A 23,907-nucleotide genomic window follows, 5' to 3' on the forward strand; every position below is an offset into this window, starting at 1 on the left:
AATTAGCCGCTGCAGTGATTACCAATGTTTTAAATGGGCCTCCCTGTTCTCATTTACAACCTTGCAATGGCATGAAGGATTGCAGGAGCCAACTGTCTGGAAGCAAAACAAAAAAATAATAATAATAAAAAATAAGCCGAGCAAACAGAGAGATAAGGCCTAGTAAACATGTCACCGGCACATAATTAACCAGGATACCACTCCGCACTATAACATCCTCACGTCTCATTCCCCCCTCTCTCTCCAAAACCAGCCCAGAATCTTCTTAATACCCCGATGAATTGTGTGCCAGATGCAATAAAATCCTTTTTTATTAATTCTCTTAACGCTCGCTGCCTTTTTAAGTCAGTATAGACCTATATTTTTAGGTTGCCATGGCAGCAGGAAAAGAGGGAGAGAAAAAAAGAACCCCACTTGTTCACAGAGGAGTGGCAATACATCATAACATAATGTTTTACCTAATTCCCCCAAAGCCATCGCCTGCAAAAAGAAAATAGCTTATACATTTGATTCCATTTTGTTCTGGGCTTTACAAATGGCTCTCAAAACTAAAAAAAAATACAGCTTGGATAAATTCTACTCTCTCTGATTTCCCTTGAAAGCACCACAAAGGGAAAACACGTTGATAACAAAAGGTTCCATTATCAGCGCTCATTAGGTATTTATACAATGAATAATGGGTCCGCTGATCCGCCCGATCTGCACGACTGCTGGTTAATTCTGGCTAATAATTGACACGAATATGAACACAATCATTTGAGATAATTGTCAATTCACAGCTGACTGCAATCAGCCAAATGAGCCGCCGCGGCAGACTTAACCTTCCGCCATGGAGAACGCATTAATCCAGTGACCTTCACACTTGTTCCATAGTCTCCAGAGCTCTGCTGATCAATAGCAGTATGGTGAACCCTGTAACCCCCTGTACAACAGGCCAGATATGGATGACAGAGGAAATGCATCAGATATACGCCAGGGGAGAACATATTAAAAGACCAAAACGACCATTCAGCGTTTTAGAAGGCGTCTCATTTTCTATATATCATGCCTGACAATACTGGAATCTTCCAGCTGAGCAAAATCGTAATAGTTTTGCCCCTAGATGTCTAAAGCCTAGAACAAGGCTAGAATGGCTGCTACCATTCTGCATCTCATACCCCCAAAAAAGCTCTCTTTTTATTCCAGAAGAGCTGATCATCACACTCTCTAACACATACAATATCTTTATCTTTACTCACGTATGTTTTCGGTGTTCTCTTGCACTATGTCTGTCTTCAGCAGGTTATCAGCCAATACAAAGGCTCCCTGCTCCACTGTATCCAGCAGCATGGTGGCGGCCCTCAGCTGCTCTCCCGTGCTCAGCTCCCTCCACGCAGCCTTGGCCTGGGGCTGCAGCAAGTTGTTGACCGTCTCCACCATAGCCTAAAAAGGAGGCCAAATCATCCAGTGAGCGAAAAAGGAGCTAATACAGTTACAGCTTAGGCCCGTGACTGTGGATTGCTGTGGGGTTGACATGGTGATTTGGTAGAAACTTGGCATGATGTGTGAGTGAAGGGGAAGATGAAGGAGAGTTGTGAACAGAGAAACATATTCAGTGGGGTCGTGCAAAGGAAAAAAGCAGCGTTTGAAAAAGAATTGAACTGAAAAGCCAGTTAAAGGTGCAGTACGTTATTACGGTGAACGCTTATTGTCAAAATAAATCCCGTGTTAATACTGTACACAGCCTATAGTCTCTGTAACTGGGCATTTTGCTATAGCTGAGATGGGCCCACTTTGATCATACATCCGTTTACAAAGCCCAGACTGTGTATTAACACTGGGTTTTGAATGAAAGCCATGAACTGATAATGGAAGACAAATAAATATTTATTTGAATATGTTCATATTTTATACAAACCCTAGGCCTTAACACTTCTGTAACTTTCATGAGGGAATGTTGCAGCAACACCTGTATCTGTATACTGACTCTGGATATGTTGTTACTTGGTTGTTTCTGTTACTGTTCCCCTTGTTTTTTGATTCCACACCAAGAATGAATCATGTAAATGAGCCAGGGCCAATGCTTACACGACTGGAGGCCAATTCTTACATGGGGCTTGAGGCTACAATCTTTAATTGGTGTGATTAATGTTCTTCCAGGCAGACAATCCCAATACACAAAAGCACTGCAAAAAAGAAACGGGCAAAACATTGAGACATTCCAATAGATGTGCAAGGCAGTTGCTGGTAGCAGCGACTATCCGTGACCAGTCAGCTCCCGTTGGCCTTGCATATTAATAGCACAGAGCAACTATTATGCCTTCTTTGATCTACCCCACAACAATGTGGTAGGCTAGTAAGCAATGAAGAAACAAGGACACTCTCAGGACAAGATGAGGAATTAAGAGCCATTAAAGATTTTTTTCAAAATGCCATTGGCAAGATTTATAAATGGAATACTAATTGGTCAAGCAAAGCAATTTGTTTCCCAATACCACTGCTATGCTCTGAAGAAGAAAACTGAGCCCAAGATAGAAAAATAATCTATTTCTAAGCTATTACAGTTTAATCATTAGAAATGCCCTGCACTATAATACAAGCAACATCCACCCTTCTTCAAAAGCCAGTTCATACACTTGTGACTCTCTCTCTCATTCTATTTATCATGCTCTCTCTCTCTCTCTCTCTCTCTCTCTCTCTGAACTTCACTCTGATCCCCCTTTTTTGATCAATGGATTATGAAAGGGAATAAGAGTTTTAGCATGACTCCAAAGACAGCACGCGGATAAAGCCGAAAAAATGCCGATAAGATCAATCATGTGCCCCAGTGTATCAAGGCAATTCCTGATGAAAAAAAAGCTTTACAGTCACAAAGGAAAAGTGTGATGGAGCCCTGCAATTACCTTATAACGCTAAGTTGTGTATTTTGTTACACAGAGGCCTGATTCTATTCAACACGCCAGCGCTGGCTGAGGACTTCAAATAGCACCAGCTGGCTTTTCCCTCCATTGAAATGATCCCTCTACACAAACTAAGCTACACACACACACACACCAAACACATACACCAAACACACACCAAACACACACACACACACACACACACACACACACACACACACACACACACACACACACACACACACACACACACACACACACACACACACACACACACACACACACACACACACACACACACACACACACACACACACACACACACACACACACACGGCACAGACAGGCAAAGACTGATGCAAGAGTGAACACACACACGATTTCCGACACACCTGACAAAGTGGCAGGAGCACACGCACAGCCAGCCTATGAGTAGTACCCACGCGTAGGCAAGTCTACCGTCTTTTGATGTAATTATTCATTAACCACTGCCAATCTCCAATCACACCTTTTGACATTCAGCTTGAGGCAGAGGTTGATTCACTTCTCAATTAAGGAGCTCTTTTTCATCAGGCGCTGACATTTAATTTCCCTTTGTTCACCACCACAAGATATTTTTTCATTTTCTTTTCAGCTTTTCTTGAAAACACTAAGTCAGGACTATTCAATTAGAAATTCATCAAGGCCAGAGTTTCAAACCAAACTATGAAGGTGGGCCAGGCATGTTCAGTGTCTGGCATTGAGCAGGTAATGACACATTTTAAAGCAACACAAATTAATGTGTTGAAAAACAAGTTAGAACTAGCTGTAACTAGCTATAACGAAACAGAACTTTCAATGGTGGTAGCAATACTGTATACCACTTTGGCCTTGCCCTTTCACAGCCCTCTCCTGACATCACTCAGAGAGTTTGTGCTGTATATATAATACTTTGGGCATTTTATTATTTTAAAATAAACAAGTATTTGTCAATCCTCTTTCCATTGTCAATTTTATTTTTCTGGGTTGAGAAAGACGTGTGAGATTGTTCACTACTAACACCTCTTCTAGACAACACTGTGTTGCATTGTGAATGGTTTTGGTTGAATGCTGTTTGGCGTAGACTTGGTTCTCAATTATTTTCTGTCATGCCCCCCCTAGGGGACAGACATTTTTTCGCGCCCCCCCCCCCGAAATTGAAATACTATTGCGAACCTGCTAATATTTATTTATTTATTTATCTGTACAAAACCACTGTATGAGTTTCTGGCACGAGCATTCTGCATACAATCACCTTATTATCAAATTAGATAACAAAAATTAGCTGAGATAACTTCTGCAGCAAAAAAATTCAAAGTTCAGTTTATTAGCTCAATTTGTAACATTTAAACAAGACTACTCAGTCTGTGTGAATCTCAGGACAGAGAAACAAGAGCAAATGATTCACTGAGGTTTGCATTTCATTCAAAACATGTTTAAACTGTAAACATAGTTAAGGTGGTGTTTTTATTATTATAGGCCAATAGGCCTTCTGTGATGCGATAACCAATAATTCATTAACGTTATTATTAGTCTACTTGCTTGATTCCTTTTTAAATAGCCTACAGAGACACTTGGAGACACGTGGACATTTATTTACTGCAAATTGCGGCCTTTCGCGCGGATATGACCATACACAAGCACACATAGCGCTTGCTAGCACTTAAAAAAAATATATATATTATTTTTTTGGTCAGTTGGAAATCAAGGCAGCCCGCGCCCCCCCCCCCCCGCCCCTGACAACTCACGGCGCCCCCCCAGGGGGGCGCGCCCCACCATTTGAGAAGCACTGGCGTAGAGTATGTAGAGTGTTGCATTCACTGTCTGTACTTGAAAGCTTGCAAATGTATGCATGATTTTTCTATGCATTTCTTATGGGACCACAAGCTGGGCCATGTGTCCAGCAGGCAGACATTTGAATAGGCCTGCACTTTTCCCTAATGGTTCCTCAGGGAAAGTTTAGATGGACTTGCAAAGTAGGCTGTTTTGTTTTCTTGTGTTAGCATGCAGGAGAACCTTGCAAATGTGGAAGAATAGCCCACCCAAAAGCCAGAGAGAGGGGTGCGGAAACTTGATGAGGAGGGCGGGGATATACAATGGATAATTTATTATCAACAGAACTACCAACAGCAGGGCACCACACACAGTGCATATCAAACATTAATATTGGAATAGACATCAGCTTTTCCGGCTGGCCCTCCAGGCGTTTATAAGATCATCCGAAGAAAAAGCAATAAAGCTGACATATACGCTCACTGTGTATCAATTGGACAGGCCAAAGATAACCAAATCACTGGGATGCAAATGATTCATTATGGTTATTAATGCCCATAGAGCAGGCCGAACAGTGTACCCCTATTCCACACAGAGGATTCAATTGTGAAGCAATGTCTGTGTTGGAAGGCAAATGACTCACAATATGCTTTAGCGACGAGGCAATTACCTGAACGTGGGTTTACAGCAAGCCCCCACCCCAGAGAGTTCTACCAGCATCCAATGCGGAAGTGACAACAAATTGCAGTTCACAGAGTGGCCACTAAGGACAGGTTTCAAAACAGGGCAATTTCTCATTGACTCCCATGTTATAAATGCCGTTTTCACAGCATTATTAAACCTATTTAAGGCCTGGTACAAAAAACCATTCTAGTCTGTATGTTTAGGTCATACCTCTATGACAACACTGACGGGGGTGAATTTTTCTATCAATCTAGTTTTTATTCTAATGGAGGTTAAAATGTATGAATAATTAGGGGCTCTTGAGTGACAGCTAGCCGCCTGCTGGACCTCACTTCGCCTCGGAGGTATACGTCAGCTAGATGGGCGTATCTCCCTCGACCCAACGTCAAATCAATGCCCTTTTTCGGTAAGAGGAAATGAGGCGGAGTACAAATCTGACAAGATGGCGACGCGCATTAGGCCAGGACGATTGGATGCAGTTGGAATTTACAGGCACTACACGTCCAATGTTATGTTACGAAATGTGTCCTTTAGAGTTATAACCACCAATAAGAAGGTTGTTTTAGAACTAATGGTTGCGAAGAATGATGCTGCAGTCTATCCAACGCAATACTGTTCATACAGCTGAAGCATTTTGTGTAGTGAATTGGTATGACTGCTGTTGACTAGTGCATGTTATCGACAATTTAGAAAATAGAAGGTCATTCTGAATAAAAAAATGGCTTCTTTGTTTTATCACCTTGTGACGCTGACGCAGGCTGCTATCTATGTTTGATAAACAAAGCTATCACAAAATACTTTCTGGTGTTTTACTTTCTACAGATTAAAGGGGACAGTGTCACTTTTTTTTTTCGAAAATTTACATTTTTGCTATCTGAAGGACATTGAGAAAATTGATGTCTGTTCCCTACAAACAAGAAGCTACAGCCAGCAAATTTAGCTTAGCTCATTTTATTGCTTCAGAGGTGTCGTTATGAAAGAGTATGTTACTTTTGGACGGAGCCAGCGCTCTTCCACTGTTTGTAGTTTGTGTGCTATGCTAATTTGTTGGCAGTATTAGCTTCATTTTTACTGAACAGACACAATGTGATATTTAGCTATCAACCTAACGCCAAACAACTAAACCTATTTTCCAAAATGTTAACTAACTAAGGACACAGCCCAAAAAAATATGTTTTGTTGTTCCAAAACAAGCCATATTTGAATTGCTTCAATGACACCATCCATCTGCAAATTCTCCCTATCCAAGGAGCATAATCCATTACATTATCAAAAGACATGACAATCATCCAAGATTTGGGTTGGGCAGATAACACTATTTTCAAACCTCAGTACTTTTTAGATCCCTGTTACGCCTCTGATGCCAAATGCATGTCAAATTCGCACATTCAAACGGTTCTATATCAAAGCCACAACTCTCCCTGCTTGTTAAAAGTGTCAAAAAAATGTTTTGCTGGTAGATTTAGCATATGTAAAAAGCCTATCCAATAAAATGGTCCTGCCAACTACCAAATCAAGTCCAAATAAAAACCTGCAGGTATTTGTCACTAAAACCTATTTGTAGTGCATTTGGCAGCATAGCCCTTGTGCTGTCGAAGCTAGCGTGGCATGCCATTCAGAAAAGAGAAAACACATCACTCCTCGACTCCTTTGTCCGTGTGGAAAGTGACGACAATAAAGCTTGAGAGACCGTCCATTTAGCTGGTCCAAGTCCTGCCAATGTTTGGGCTTTACAATAAAAAATCCCTCTCCACGTTAAATCCTGCTCCAACCCATGGTTTAATGGAAAAAGACATCAAAGCACAGAAAAAAAGAGATCTCAAAGCAATTTTATGGGGACCTCGAAGGTTAATGGACAGATCGTTTAATCCGATCCGTAACATACACCTCCAAAAAGCCCTTTTTATGCAAGCGTAGCCAGGTGAATACGGGTATATACTGTGAGAAGTTAAGCACACAAGACATCTCACAATGACAGTGGTGTCGCACCCAAGTGAAGTTTAAACATTTGTTCTCGTACTTTTTGAGTTGAGGTTAAAGTAATTGTTTGACACTTTCTGAAAATACACTTTTTATACCCCGACCCCTTTTTTCTCCCCTGTGAAACAGATGACAAGATCTGTACCACTCTCATGTCTGTGTAGTAAATATGAAGCTACAGTCAGCAACTAAGTGACTGACATCTGGTTAGTTAGCATAGAGAATGGACAACAAATATAAAAGGAAAACTGCAAGAGTGACTGAGCAAAGTTAACAAAATCACATTGTTATACAAAAATGTGTATTGGCCAGAAATGACTTCTCAAAGGTCACCTATGCAAAATGCACTTTTTAATGGTGTGGGTAGGGTATCCCAGAGCATCAGAAAAAAAACTAAACTTTTTCTTTCTCTACCTCTCAACTTTCTTAAACAACCGTGTTAAAAAAAAACAGTCAAATTTATCTCCGCTTATGATGTAATCAAGGGGGAGAAGCCACGCCCCCTTATTCCAAGCCAAAGCTTTAAAAAAATGCATGTTCTACAATATATCGTTTCAGACAGAGGCTGAGAAGAGGGGATTCAGCAATGGCACTGTGAGAAATATAAAGTTTTTTTAGACACTACACCATAAAAAACTATTTCTAATACAAAACCCAAAACTAAATTGTGAACCTGAAAATGAGCATACTATGTGACCTTTAAACGCATTGTAGTCATTGTGAGGTTGTGAGGCAAAGCAATTAATAACTCAATCTAATTAGACTGTAACGGTAACAGTAAAGTTATGGATAGAAGTGGGTTAAGGTCATGGGTATCTGGTTGGTAATGGTTAAATAATAAATTTGCTGGAAAATTGGATCTTTTAAAGTTTATTAATTAATTAAGACCCTTTTCTTAAACCAACAAGACCTCCATGCCTTTCCTTACCATCATGCAACTCCAATGCCAGAACCCTGCCTGTTTGTATTTGTGTTTCCTCGGCGTAATCTGTTCCCTTATTATGGGAAATCGTGTTCCTCTCACTTTTGCATGCACAAAGAGTGGGATAATTGCATTTTGAACTCATTTGGACAAAATTTCATGAGATCAGTCCAAGAACACCATCGCTTCCAGCCTCGGTTGGGGAAGTGGAGTGGTAGAGGCGCGACGGTGGCTTGCTGCTATTTTACTGATATTAGCACACTTCCACTCCACTCCCATCTGTCAACTGTAGGAGCTTGCTGTGCTGCTGCAAACTAAACGCCATTTTTTCTTGTTTTCCTGTGCTGAAAGGATATTAAAAAAAAATATATGTTTCATGAGGAAATTCTAATCGTTAACTGGACTCACTGTGGGAATGTTCCGTTTGGAGCAAGTGATGATGAGCGTGCCCGAAAAGCTGCTGTGCATGGCCCATTTATACCAATGCAGAAGGAAGGAAGGGAGAGGTGGACATTAGCGTTCACTTTGGCAGGGGTCCAAGCCAACTGTGTGTGTGTGTGTGTGTGTGTGTGTGTGTGTGTGTGTGTGTGTGTGTGTGTGTGTGTGTGTGTGTGTGTGTGTGTGTGTGTGTGTGTGTGCGCGTGCTTGTGTGTGCTTGTGTGTATGTGTTTATATCTGTGTGCTGATTGATGAAATGAACTCCGGGTTGGGGGAAATTCATTTTGGCTGAGACTGATCTCCCTTCCCTTCCCTTATGGGGCCTTTGCTTGTCGGCTTGCTGCCTGTGTGCGCTTGTCTTGTATGATATACCAATACTGAAAAGGTACCGCTGTACTAACGTATTCAATAAGGTACTGTACTGCATTTGGCAAAAAAATATTGTTACATTTTTTCATGCGAATGCCATGCGCTGTCACAGAATCGACCCGATGTAATATGGGTGAGTGGTGAGTGAACCATTGCTAGTATCGTGAAGTATCAAAATTCCTATTTGCGCCAACACTAGCACTCTGCTCCCCTCATTTCCCCCGTTGGCTGGTCAGTTCCTCTTACTTGTTTTCCCTCACTGAGAGTTGAAGAAGATTGATCTCAAAATGAAATGAAAAATAAAACAACACAGACACGGTGGGATATCTTTTGTTTTGTCTATGTCCTCTTCTATCTGACTGGATGTCTCCTGGCACAGCTGGGTGAAGGCCTTACATCATTTCTGTATTTTCATCCAGCCTGTGTTTCACTTTACCTGCAAGGCCAAATCATCTGTCTTTCTTGCAACCTCTCTTGTTTAATATTCCATGACGCATTTTTCTCTGTAGTAAGTGCGGGTTGTGTGGGAGCAGCTGAAGAAATTACACTTTTTGTCTTAGGTCTTAGGTTTAATCGTACACGGCAAAGAGGCAGACTTTTTTTTTGATTTAGAGACCTGCCTTTACTTATTATATTTAAGAGAGAGGACCTTGTCAAACTCCCATCTTTACAGTGAAAGAGACAATGTTATACTCTATTCTCGGCTGCTCTGAGTTCCTTCACCCTGCTGTGTATGTGTGTGCATGCTTTTAATTTGAAATATGTGCAGTAAATATTGAGCCTCAAAGACACCACTAAAAGGTCCCCTATTATGTAAATGCACTTGGTCATGTTTTTTTAACATTAATATGGGTCCTCGCTGCTGTGTCTAGAGACTCCCAAAGTATGAGAAAATGCAACGCTTATTTTTCTCCCAACTCCACATTTTTCTGAAAACCTGTGTTCAAAAACCCCAGTCAGATGTGTCTTCTTCCACTCATTACCAAGCTAACTTAGCGCTACCTCCACCTGTGATAAGCACAATCCACAGATCTAATCTAACTGGCAGTAAGATTCAAACTGGCAGACATATTCAGGGCCAATGAGACCAGACTGGGCTTTTAAGAAGGCGGGGCTTAAAGAGACAGGATCTTATACAGAGCATTTCAGACAGAGGCTGAACAGAGGAGATTCAGCAATGGCACCTTGAGAAATATAAAGGTTTTTCTTAGGCACTTCACCATTAAACTAGCTTCTAGAAGAAACCCAAATTACGATTTTGAACATGAAAATTAGCATAATAACATGTGACCTTTAACGTTGCTCCAACGGCATAGTGGAAACAATTTGAATAAATTAATAAATGATAACAGTTTTGACAGAAAGTTAGTGAGTGTGACATGTTTAAGTTGTATAGATAGAAACCATATGACGTTTGAGGCTACGATTTACATTTTAGCTTTAATTGAGATATTTACAGTATTCAGTTACACATCGGAAACCAGGAGAACAATATTTAGAGTGATCTTTCTGCTCTCTCCACTTTGAGCACAGACTGATTATTCAGGCAGAGCTTGGCACTGCAGGGCCAGATGAGGAGGTTTCCTTTTCATAAGGATGTGGTTTATCTTCATCTTTCAACAAATTGACTACCGGGGACATTTTATCATCTCGTTACATTCCTCAACAAGGCGCCTCCCTCCGTTTCGCCTGCTCTGAGGTCACTCCTGCTGACACTCCCCCTAGTCCTGTTTGCACGCCACGGTGTCATTTTAATGAGGGGTCGGAACTCATTTATACTCCCTGTACCCTGGAAATGTACTCTCACTCGGCTTCTACTAGGACACAGGATACTATTTTTGATCTTTTTGTGTGTTGAAACAGCCGTATTCATGGCATAAATCATCTTCAACTTGATAATAAAAAAAATGCTGGAGGAAGTAGCCTTTCAAAGCTAACGTGTTTGACTCCAGCTTTTGGTAACAACATAGATGGACATAATCACAGTAATTGGACCACCGTAATGTCACTACCTATAACAAAGCTGCCATTACAATGGCCAAAAGGCATGGGGGAGGAGGCAAGGCCGCTATTTTTATTGTGTTTGTTTCGAAAAAATCAAAGGGCAGAAAGAAACATTCCTGCCAGAGGGAAAATGCAGAAGATAGGGAGTTGATCATTATGTAGCTTTGTAGCTGCTTTTATCAAGGCCAACAAGGCCAAGTTCACTGGGACTAAATTGGCTACGACATGCGTGTGGCAGAGGTCGCTGTTTTATGAACGACCAAGAGAGATTCAAAAAGTAGTGGTGATTAATGATTCACGGCCAGGGCTGTTGAAGTTGTACATCAGTGCAAATATCTGGGTACAATCATAGACAATAGCCTGACATCTGACACCAACACAGTTACTATGCTAATGCCCACCAGCGTAAATGTACTTTTATGGGAAGATGAGAAGTTAAGCAAAGACTACAGCAGTATTGTTAAAATGTGTGGTGATATTGCCCCCCACGGAGGTGACTTTGAGTGCCATATAACGTAGTTTACCACTTAATAAGAGTGAGAATCACTTGTTTTCTCATTAAGACCTCAAGAACTGCTCTTTATTTTTGAACTACAACCTCCTTTCGATGCATACACACCTGCACACAAGCTGCCCTTTTTCCCAAAAGAAACCACAAAGTCTGTTTCCAGCTCCGTGCGTGATCTCCGAGGCAGGTGCACCTCTCCCCTTTGTATTCCTGGTTGCCAGGGAGGTGAAAAAAAACATTTTTTTTGGAGAAAAAACATTTGCCAATTTTTTTTTCCCAATCAATGAAAGCCCCTCAAAGGGCTGGCAACGCGTGTAGTCGATGCCCGTGTGTTGACGCAAGGCAACAGATGTTGCTCTCCACCGTTTGTTTGAGTTTGTCAACCCCAGCAGAGAAGGGGAAAGTGACAGGGGAGTAGGTGCACAGCTGGGCAGTGTGTACAGGCATGCATGGCGGTGTGCAATGCATACGCAAAAGTACAGTATGCAGTGCACTGTGCCAACGTGAACCCAGATGCAGGTGATAGAAGCAAACAGACAACAACAAACAAATGCATTGAAATAAGATAAATCTTTAAAGTAATGGATCTGAAATATATATTTTAGTCAAGAGTCCGAGCATTACTCAAAACATTAGTGATATACTGCATTTGTTAGGGTGCGAATGAATGCAACTACAACGTGATTACACATACTGTAGCTCAAACAAAACTACTGAACCCATGTTTGCAATGATGAAATGAAAACAAGTGCAACCGTGAGGCATGGAGAATTGAATTATTTGGGTGAACAATGGAATTCTGTGGCACAGAAGTATTAGTTGCTTCGGTTATTTCAGGCTTTTGACAATTGGTTTTGGTTGATTATTGGTATTTCTTTGGCATACATTCACACTAGAGAAAACTATACAACCCCACCAGCAGCCATATATTCTGTAAGCATGTCACACTCACATAAAACCCATCTGTACGCACAAGAGCACGCCATCAACCGCATGAAAACATACATTCCACACGGACGTCATTTGCACAATCACACAGCGACACGTAGTTAAGTGCTCTGCTCGCATGCCTCCGAGCTATCGAGGCGGGGTACATGTTGCCGCACACCCAAACATATCAAACAACATCTGGCCGTAATGTGCAGCATTATCAGGAAGCCATCTGTATGGAATACAGGGACATCAACTTAATCCGCAGTTCAATGGTGGATGTAGAAATTATTTTGGCGACAGTTGAAAATGCCACCCCATGGGGATATCAAATTTCAAGCATTGGCCTGGAGAAATACCTGACTGAAAAGATAGAAACCCACTCCCCATAAATTGGGACACGATGTTTTATGCATGGTGGAGAATCATAACATGTCATGATTTTTGGCTGACTTGTAGTTAGAAGTTGGCTTTTCTGCAATAATGAGGTTACTTCTTTTGGCTCCGAAAAAAGCCTTTGCTGAAAAATGTAGGAGTTGGTTAACATCCCCGAGAGCTTTTTACTTTTTTACTGATGCTCTCCCATTCTGTTGCTTATTTGACTGGAAAGTATTGTTGAGATAGTTTTGGGCAATTTTTAAAAGAATGACTGAGAAACCCGATCATTTCACAATAGATATATGGCATTAAAAAGCATACATATCAGGGCATATGCATGCAAGGGGGGAGAATATTGAACAATTAATCATACTTTTAGTTTTCAGACAGTGATGGTATCAATTTGAATGCAACGTAAATTATATGGCAATTATGAACTCCCCCACCCCTGATTTCACAACTGCATTAACAGAAATATGGTATATGCTGGACACGTGCTGGTATTATAATTGTGGCATTATTTCAACTTCTTGTCAGTTTTGTCCAATTTCAAAAAGGTCAAGTTTCTAATTATGTGGAGAAAAAATAATAATAACAAAGTTGTCACAATGGGGGAAATGGAGAATGGTGGGTATGAGGAAGAATTTGGACCAAATACCTGAACGTAAAACCGGCAGGAGCGCTCTCTTTTCTGCAACTGCAACCCGGAGAAAATGCAACGAGTTAGCAACGAAAAGAGAAAAAACTCAACATTTCAACTTGAAACACACATCTGGACAGATTTGAGAGGTGAGAAAAAAAACAAGCCACCTTATACTCTTGAAACCTGTTAATTGTACGCCATCTTGGAAAAAACAGTAGAGACTCTAATTAGCACTAGGATTAGACAGACTTGGGCGTGTGGAAATACATCTATACGACACTCTTAAAATGTGAGTGCAAGTGAATCATTTCATGGAATTTTCATGTTTCTTCACTCAAGAAGCCCATGTGAGATCTCTGGAGAGCTATTCATATTGTTAACCCTTTTTGAAACAGGCATACAGTGGCTCAGATCATCAATGTTACCTTGTTTTGACCTAAATTAACATGTAATAATGTCCAAACTGTTGTTATGTATGTTGTTTTTTAATCTTTGTTTATACATGCATTGTATTTCTTTAAATTTAGGTTGCCTTTTAAATATCTGGCAGGGGACAACAGATGAAAACTAGCCTCTTAGGCTAACTCTGGCTCACTTGCATTTTGAATTTTGATTTGTGCAATGTCCCTGAACTAAACAAACAAATAAATAAATAAATAAATAAATAAATAAATAAATAAATAAATAAATAAATAAATAAATAAATAAATAAATAAATAAATAAATAAATAAATAAATAAAACAAAACAAACTATTTTTTATTTAAAGAAACGCAATTTGAAAAAAAAATATATAGGGGAAGGTGGGGTGATTTGTGCAACTTTTTACTCAAAGTGATTTTAAAGTGAGGCCTTGACAGTTATGTCTCCAACTCAAATATGTACATATATTTCAGGATGTTGTGCATCCCTGGCAATAAAAACTTTGGATCTGGAATAAACTGTTTAAGAAATATAGCTTTCGGAAAAAAAGTTGTCTTGTCGCACAAATCACCCCACATAGTGGGGTGATTTGTGCGTCATTGTGTCACAATGACAAAGTCACCATCATCATCTTTCTGGCCATCTGAACTCTCATCAGTGGTGTCGTTAAGTGGAATTGAGATGTCACTCTCTTCTGAGCTACTGTAGACAATCACTTTCTTTTGGTGACCAGCGTATACAGCCATGCCACTGGCACAACTCTCAGAAATGTACTTTGCACTAGTTGCTCCGTGCTTGTGGAACCAACTGCCACCTGACAAATGTGATTCCCCCTACATTTCTGCCTTTAAATCAAGGCTCAAAACACCAATGTACACCCTGGTGTTTCCTCCCCATTAACCTCTGCACTACTTACTTACCTCTGCACTACTATCTGTGTTTATGTGGATGTATGGGCTTTACGTCTTTTATTTTGGTTATTGTTATTTTACCTTCATTGTTTACCTACTGAATGCACTATGTACAGCACTTTGGACAGTGCAAACTGTCATAAATGTGCTTTTATAAATACATTTTACTTACTTACTTACTTATAACTCACCCAGGCCCTTGCGCACAAATCACCCCATCCCCAGAATTTTGGATAATAGGCATGATGCAGCAATTTAGGTTTGACATTGTGCTAACTATATAGACTCAAAGTGTAGCATACCAAAGCACTAAAACATGTGTCAAATGTTTTCAAACGTGTCTATAATTGTTCAGACACAATAATCAAAAAACCTTGATCATGGAAATTTTACTTTGAAAGGCAAAACACAGTTTTTTGAGCTTAAATGTGCTTATATCTTATTCCTTGTGTCTCCCTTCTTTACAGGATGAGTCAAATGGATGGCTCTTCTTAAATATGTGGTCACATTTCCAATTTCTTCCACGGTTTTCTAGAAACAAGGGGTTTTGCAACTTCCAAAATGCACAAATCACCCCACCTTCCCCTATTTTATTTTATTTTTATTTTTAAGATTACCTGGATACAGGGGTGGCTCACCTTACCCACTGGCTCAACTCACCCCACTCTACCCCCATAAAGGAGCCTCTTGCTGTACTGCACAGGCATAAATTCTAGAAGCAGGTCCCTGGCATTCCGTGAGCCAACAATTCCTTTTTGATCATGAAAAAAACGACACTGATCTCGCCCCGTTTGCCAACTCAATCCGTTGCATTGACGGCTTGCAGAGGCACGCAGCATTGTGCTCCACTATCACGCGCAAACATCTTTAATTCGACTCAGCTCTTTTAGCTAGATTGTGTCAAAATGATTGAACTAGGGTAGGTGAACATCAGTGAACATCAGGGCAGATAGGAAGAGTACTGTGTGCTCTGGTATATCCTAGAGGGGAGGGGGGGATAGCTCTTTTTAGCAAGGGAAGTTGAACGTTAAAGAAAAGCCTTAGGGTCATTTATTTTCTCCATAGACGCACTACTGCAGGAATGGAGTGGATATATAGAGAGAATTCTAAATCATATACAGTAGGTAAGCCCCTGACCCCTCTAAATACATTTTTCTCATGTCTACAAGAGAAACCTAACACTGCAACGGCAATCTCCACCGCAGCCCCTCTACCTTCAATCATGTGTTTTATGATAAACTTTTTTTTTTTTTTCCCAAGAGGTATTATAAACTCTAGTTGCTCTTCCAATGTGAATGTGCCCAATCCCCTTTCCCTTCTGAGGCCATCTTTACTGCCTCCCCTCTCAATTGGAGAAAACTGCCACTAAAAACTCAATGGGGACATCTGTGTCTGTCGTGGCAATAATAAAAAAATTAAAAAAACGTCCTCCCCCCCACCCGGTAAAAAAACGATCGTAGAACAGGTGTTGGTGTTCGCCCGCTCCGGCAAATTAACGAGTGACATTTTTGGATTTCACTGATGTTTGCTTTTTTTCCGTTGGCGGCTGGTGCGAGACATAGAGTATTATTTATTGATGGCTTTTTCTGAGTGGCTCTTCACTGTGCTCTGCTGTGAATCAGGGGAAGGAATGCATTAGCTCCAGGTTTAGCAAAAAAAAAGGTCTGCACTCCCACAGCTTGGATCCAACCTGCTGTACTCTAACCCTGTATGCCATTCATTTAAAAAAAAAATCACATGGTGCAAATGTAGTGCTTTTGACAAGCGTGACATACGGATGACATCATTTAAACTACATCCAAACCAAATGGATAGTAAGAGTAAGAGATGTCCACTGAAGCTATTCACTGAAAATGAAGGAATGCTGCTTTAGTATGGACTGGACCACAGGGAAGTGCTGGATATAATTTTTATCCGACAGCACTGCGGGCCAAATATTAGACCATTAAAAAGAATAGCTACTGTTCTGGTGTGAGTGAATTGAAGTGAGGTGGGCAGGTGTCCATGTGGGGACATTCCCCAAAAGGTTTAAATGACAAATGTTGACCCACAAATTGGCACTATAGTCCGGGCATTATAGAACCTGATCTTAAAAAAATTGCAACAGAAACCATTCTAACTGTTATTGAATCATGAATATGTAATTAATAACATACTAGAAGTCTTACGGAATCCAAGTGGTGCGAAGGTTATTTTCTAAGGGTTTTCTTAACCAAACCTTTACACCAATTTCCGGCTTCCTAAAGTACTGTTTTATGGGAGCGGTGATATGTGCCAAATTGTTAACCTTTTCAGAAAAGCATGAAACGTGGTACACTTATACAGTTTGGGGCCCTGAACATTTCCAGATATTTAGCCATTGCAAAATCGAATCATGGCGACAGTACTACTGGTCAAATCATTCACCTTAACTTCCTTCATTTTATAGTGCACTCTCTTGCGAAGGGCTCATTTCATTTGCGTGGACAAGCAAGGGGAGTTAAGTGACTATCCCTTTATACCTTATTGAGGAGTTAAGTGACTATTCCTTTGTACCTTATTGAGGAGTTAAGTGACTATTCCTTTGTACCTTATTGAGGCTCCGTGCGGCGCTATCTTTGCCGCCCGGCGTGAGGTTCCTGAGCTGCACGTCTAGGAGGTCTACCAGCTGAACCATGGCCTTCACTGTGTAGGTGATGTCCCCCGCCTGGAGGTTTCGCTTGGTTTGCTCCGCCAACTCTCTGGCAATGACTGCAGCCGTCTCTCCGGCTTTTAACTGCATGGGGGGGAGGGAAAAAATTAACTAAATAAGAGCACATTTACTCAAAGGTGGAGTCCAAATGCTTGCTGTCTAAATCACCTTTTAGTGAAAATCAGTGAACATCTCCTCACAAACTAGTCTCTGTACATACTGTGTGTGCGCTGAAAGTGTTAATACACAGCCTATAGGCTCCCTAAACTGTTATGTAAACAAACGGGCCCACCCGTAGCTAACAGCACACCCATTTACAGAGTCTAGGATGTGAAGTAACACTCGATTTTTTTTTAGGACACACACATGTAGCGGATCGTGAGGATATATTCACTGTTTTAGACCAGAAGTGTTTGTGACAACTAGCTTTCTCCAGTGTCACTCAATCCACCTTTAAATGAAATGGATTAGATTGAAGATGGTAGCTGAAACATTTAAATACCTGACTAACTATGATAACAACCCTACTATCCTTATTGTTTTCTAGTGTGGCATGGGTTTATTATGCACACGGCTAAAGCTACACACTGGCAAAAACTGGGAAAGCATGACAAATTGCAATATACAAATGCTTAGCCCCTAAAAACTGAATGCCATTTAGCCTATAGCCTACATTTCCCCCCAACTGCTGCTAAATTGCAGACAATTAATGTGCTCAGCTGAGTTTACAATATTGTAGCCGGGAGCAATTATGAAATCTATTGAGGGAATATTCCACCTTTATGAAGCTAATGGAGAGCACGCACAGCTTGAGGGGAAGCATTGTATAAGGACTATGTTGTACACAGAGGGCATATTCTGTTGAATCAATGTTCTTTATGTCTCTGTATTCGTTAAAAGAATAACCATATTAATGATTATTTCCCCTTTGATGTTCGACTTTAAATAATCTCTGCCTTATCTTTATATTTGCTTTTATACAAAAATACAAATATATTATACAAAAACCTATACACTTAAAGGTGCTACGAGGAACTTTTAAATATTTCTGAAACAGTCTAATTTTTCCTCTGATGATCATAAATGACATGTTACAGCAAACGAGACCATCAGTGCAAAGAATGCTATTGTTATATAGTTTTTCTTAATGCCTTTGTCATGGGTACGCTCAACAAGGAACTGCAGCTGGCATGGTAGAAACACTAGCGCAAGTGGATAGAAGAATTCACACAAACTGAAAGTTCCTTGGAGCCCCTTTAAAGTTCCCCATGCTATATCTTTCACAAAGAAAATAAACTTGCTGACGTTATACGGAAGCCTTCCTATATATGGAAGCGTTTGAAAATAAGAATGTAAAGGGTTGGCCCCTTGATGCCAACCATTTCCCACTATTAATAGTTTAGTCTATTACTTGGCAGACATTGCAACTGCAACACACAAACCAATCATTTTCGGTGCAATGCATCCTTTGATTTATACTCCTAATAATCGGAAATGCTAATCGGAAAAATAGATAGATGGCCTTCAAACATTTTGCACACGGAGCCTAGATGACACATGTACATTATGCAATAGTCAGTCTCAATTAACGAGCAGTAAATAACTTCAGTCAACTCTAATACATGTAGACACAGGTGGGAAGTTGCATTCAAAGGTCAGTTAACTGCTAAGGTTTTTTAACTAACACAGTGACATAAACTAAACCAGACCCATCCTGATTTACTTTGAGCATCACCTGGCTGCTATCATCGCCTGTGTGTGAGTTTATTAGTCAAGCCAATTATGCTTCTTAAATTGGCACTGCACACCGAGGTGTATGCATGGAAACGTGTTCCGTGGGGAGATGTTATTCCTCTGTTCCCACCCTGCTCATGTCTCGTAATGAGGAGAGCTGGGGATGTTGGTGTTAAATAGTTCTAGCTTTTTTTTCTCTCTCTCTGTCTCTCTATGTCTCTCTCTCTCTGTCTCTTTCTCTCCCTCTCTCTCTTCTCATCTGCTTTTCTCTCCCCATTGTCTTACTTTTCCACACCTTCAATTCTCATTTTGTATACTGAAGCATCTGGTAATGAGCATTGCCACATTTAGGACAATGGCTCTACATATAAAATAACGAATGGGGCACGGATGGGCATTCTACATCTCTGACACCTCCATCTTCATTAAAGTGTTCTGCTGAAGTGTGATTTTCTGTAGTTAAGAACAACACTTTTTTTTAAAACACATTGCTTAGTGCATTGTCAGTTCTAGCCCGACATTGTAATTACATTAGAGCTACGGTGTAACAAATGGATCTATGCAAAAGGCAACTAGACAAAAGCAAAGAGAAAAAACAGCCATTAGTGCAGCGCTCAAATGGTGATGGCGCTGCACAGAAACGCACCAGATTATTTATTTCCCTGAACAGCCATTCTCCATCAATATCTGCACACTGGCGTTTTTTTTTGGTAAATGGTGCCAAGCTTTGCATCGTTGCATAGACCATAAGTGTTAAAAACATGCACCCCTCAGGCTCCTATGTGTTTAAGTGAGGACATTTTTTGCAACATTGCTTGCATTTCACCAACCTGGCAACCCCGGATACCTACTTTTGGACCTACTTTACCTTCTCTGATTTGATTCCATTACAGATTTAAACATATGAAGCTTAATGTGGGGCTTTGCATAATGACTTGGAGGAGATACACAATCGTTTGTGCTTGAGAAAGTTTGGAATGCAGCAAACAGCTCTATCTAATGGTAGGGTATAGGACGTGGCCTTCGTTAGCCGTCACCAACAGCAGTCCATTGGACCATGATGCTGTGCTGGTATTTGTTTTAACTCTACTCACATCTGAACACACACAACAGACACACACACACACACAACAGACACACACACACACACACACACACACACACACACACACACACACACACACACACACACACACACACACACACACACACACACACACACACACACACACACACACACACACACACACACACACACACACACACACACACACACACACACACACATTGAGATAACACTCTAAATAATCCATTGTTTTAATAGACCAGTAAGGTGAGACACTGCAGACAAAAACATTGTTTTTTTCAAGCACTGGTCACTTTTAATATTGTTTTATATTTTCTCTTCCATAACATGTCTTCTTTCATATTAGTATAGGCTACATTAAAGGTCTAACATGTACATTTAGGTGTTTATTTGACTCAACCTTGTCTGTGTGCGTCTGTATATTTCTCATCCTCAACTTCATGTTATTTTGAAGAGAGTATTCTTTTGCTCATTGCATGGTGATGCTTGGTACCTTTTGGCTGATGAGATTGACCCACGGGGAGGTACAGTTGCTAAAGTCTGGTCCCTGGATGTCCCAGTATCCCTCCGGACCCACGCATGTGTAACTGGCCACACCTAGAGAGAGACAGAGAGAGAGTAGTGAGACAGAGAGAGAGAGACATAGAGAGAGAGAGAGAGAGAGAGAGACACAGAGAGAATACAGCAGATTAGTTACACCGCCATACTATTCATGAGGCTGACGGATATAACCATGTCAGCTAAGAAAGAGAAGCTACAGTGACATGTTTTGTCAAGTAAAGTGTGTTTGTAAATCCAGCTCAACACTTGCTTTCTCGTTGTTCTTACTTTAATTGTCCCCATTATAGAGTGATGGACTGGACCACACAATGCATTCACTCTAGGCAACCAATGGCCCACATCTGCTGTATATCAAGTTGTTTTCTTATTTGCAAAGAAATGTCCTCAGAAAACACAATTCTTAAGTGATTAAATGAATAAATGTAGCAAAAAAAGGGTAATTGGATGGTCTTTATCTTCCCCAAGACTGAATGAAATGAACATTGAGGCTGGCCCAGACAGCACCCCGTATCTTGTCATTAAAAGTCATACAGTGTCTACGTGTGTGTGTGTGTGTGTGTGTGTGTGTGTGTGTGTGTGTGTGTGTGTGTGTGTGTGTGTGTGTGTGTGTGTATATGACAGTTCAACTTCTCCAAGAGAAAGGAAATGCACCCAATTTAGTGCGCCATATCTGAATTCATTACGAGAGGTCAATTAAGCTTGTTCTTCTTTTTCGCGAAAAAGAGAAGAAAACCTCTCTGCTGAGAGAGACATGGTTTGGGGAGAGTCTGTTCCATTTGGGGCTCTGGTAAAAAAAAATTAAAATACAATTAAACTCAACATATTAAAGGGATAGTTCCGTATTTTTAAAATGGCCCGTAGCTCTGAGTAGCATGGCTGATAGGCGGAGTGATACGCTGCAGTAAACCGGTGTGAGACGGCGTAGGGATACATGGCCGAACTTTGCTTGAAAGAAAAGTGCAAAAATAAACGGCTGTCTGGCGGCTGGCTAAAGCAGTGAAACACAATCCTACATAAAGCATATCATTGAATGGATATTTATTTTTCAGGTTAGCATTAAGGCTATAGGTACCTCATACCACCCCGCTTCAAAAATACTGAACTATCCCTTATGTCGAATTAAGCAGCGCAGCCACCTTTTTTAAAAGGCTCTCTCTCACCATGCTTTCATCCTTATTGATGCTGATTAATAAATCAAACATATTATTCTTCCAACATAGCGACAATAACTTAGCCTACATCTATATATCCCAGAGCCGATATCAGAAAAGGGAATGCTATGGCGCTGACATTAAATCGCCCTTGCTTGCTTGCTGTGTCGGAGACTGAGGGCGAGCGGGCATTAACGGATATAAATTTATGATTGACACATAATTTCCTTCCCCGCTCCACCTTGGACAGCCTTATGTCTGATGGGTTTAGAAGATAAGGGACTCTTGCATTTCGTTCTTATTGAAAGGCAGGAAAAGGGAAGGGGGGAGGGGGGGGGGAGGGGGGAGGGGAGGTCTCGAGGAACTTTCAAAGAGTGGCAGGGTGGAAGCTCCACGCAGCCATGGTATGCAGCCGTCTGAAGAGCAGTGTCTTTGAAGAGAGAGCGCCGAGGGGAGATGGTGTGTGTATGTGTGTGTGTGTGTGTCCCTCTTATCTTGCCATATGACGGCTGTTAGTGAGGTCTCGACGGGTGGCTGGCATTGCCCATTAACGAAGCCTCTATATAGTGTATGTGTGTGTGTCTGTGTGTGTGTGTGTGTGTGTGTGTGTGTGTGTGTGTGTGTGTGTGTCTGTGTGTGTGTGTGTGTGTGTGTGTGTGCGTGCGTATGCGTGTGTGTATGCGTGCTGTATGATGTTATTAACAGATTTTGAATCAGACTACGAGATCAATCGCGATAAGGAATTTCCAGAAAATGCCTTAACAGAGGTGCATTTGACTAGTTTAAAAGCTATCCGACTTGCGTTACTTCTTCTTATGGGTTTGTGATAATGTATTACCACCGAGTTGCCTTTTCATGCCATAATACTGTTTGACAGCAGTAACCCACAATGTTAGGGATGCTAGGTTATATCTCTCAGTAAAGTTAATGCATTAATATCTTAGTATATACTGCATAATGGGCCTTGTATTAAAAGATGTATAGGCTATGCTCAGTGGCCAGAAGTCATTATAGTATGAAGTGCTGCAAAAAAATATCATATCATATCTAGAGAAGCCAACTTTACATTGTTCTCAATCCACACTCTATGCTCTTGGTATTGATGCACAGAAAAGGCCGGCGCAGAGGCTATATAAGCAAATGGTCTGATGCCTGATAAACAAAACTCAACGGACCTTTCAAAGTGCTCAACTCAAATGTGTATAGCCACTAATCAATTACACCAATGAGGGAAAGGAAGTAAGTAAGTGTGTGTGTGTGTGTGTGTGTGTGTGTGTGTGTGTGTGTGTGTGTGTGTGTGTGTGTGTGAGTGTGTGAGTGTGCGTGCGTGCGTGCGGTGTACTAGTTGTTCATTTCATACAGATGCAAAGTAAGGCTGTTTCTTGGCTTGCCTCGGTGAGAATGAGAGCTGCAGGGGGTGAGTGTAATCACAAACAGAACACACACACCGATGACCAACATCAAGGGCACAGAGCCTTGAGGACGCTGTCTACTAATGAGACTACAACACGTACGGTATATCTCACTAGCGATGTTTTCTGTTTCTAAACATCAGATTGTTGGAGGTTTTGCAAGATTCATCAGGTTAACTGCAGGGGACTATTTGGGATGTCACGTTCTTGTACTATATTTGCGCTTGAGTCAACTTAAAGTGGTAAAACTAACAATTTAAAGTGGAGACAAGCCTAGAGAACACGTGTTGTCAAAATCACTTTCTGTCCAAAATCAGGGAGAAAAACATAGTGTGTTAATACACAGCCTAGGCTCTGTAAACTGGTACGTAAACAAAGGGTATATAAACAAAGGGGGCCCACCGTAGCAGGCACAATTCCTGTTTACAGAGC

At 40.9% G+C, this 23,907-nt stretch overlaps 1 protein-coding gene across 1 annotated transcript in view; it reads right to left on the reverse strand.

Annotated features, from left to right (window-relative positions):
• The window catches only part of LOC307269320 (adhesion G protein-coupled receptor L3), a gene marked incomplete at its 3' end in the record, with an annotated part of 164,878 nt that overhangs the window by 57,325 nt on the left and 83,646 nt on the right, over window positions 1-23,907 (reverse strand). Inside the window, exons 6-9 of the mRNA XM_080052261.1 lie at window positions 20,845-20,948; window positions 17,429-17,614; window positions 13,542-13,580; window positions 1,239-1,422 (exon numbers count right to left, since the gene is read on the reverse strand). Coding sequence (XP_079908387.1) covers window positions 1,239-1,422; window positions 13,542-13,580; window positions 17,429-17,614; window positions 20,845-20,948 — 513 coding nt within the window. The remainder of the gene's footprint in view (window positions 1-1,238; window positions 1,423-13,541; window positions 13,581-17,428; window positions 17,615-20,844; window positions 20,949-23,907) is intronic.

This window comes from Ammodytes marinus, assembly GCF_949987685.1.
Source record: "Ammodytes marinus genome assembly, chromosome: 23".
NCBI lineage: Eukaryota > Metazoa > Chordata > Actinopteri > Uranoscopiformes > Ammodytidae > Ammodytes > Ammodytes marinus.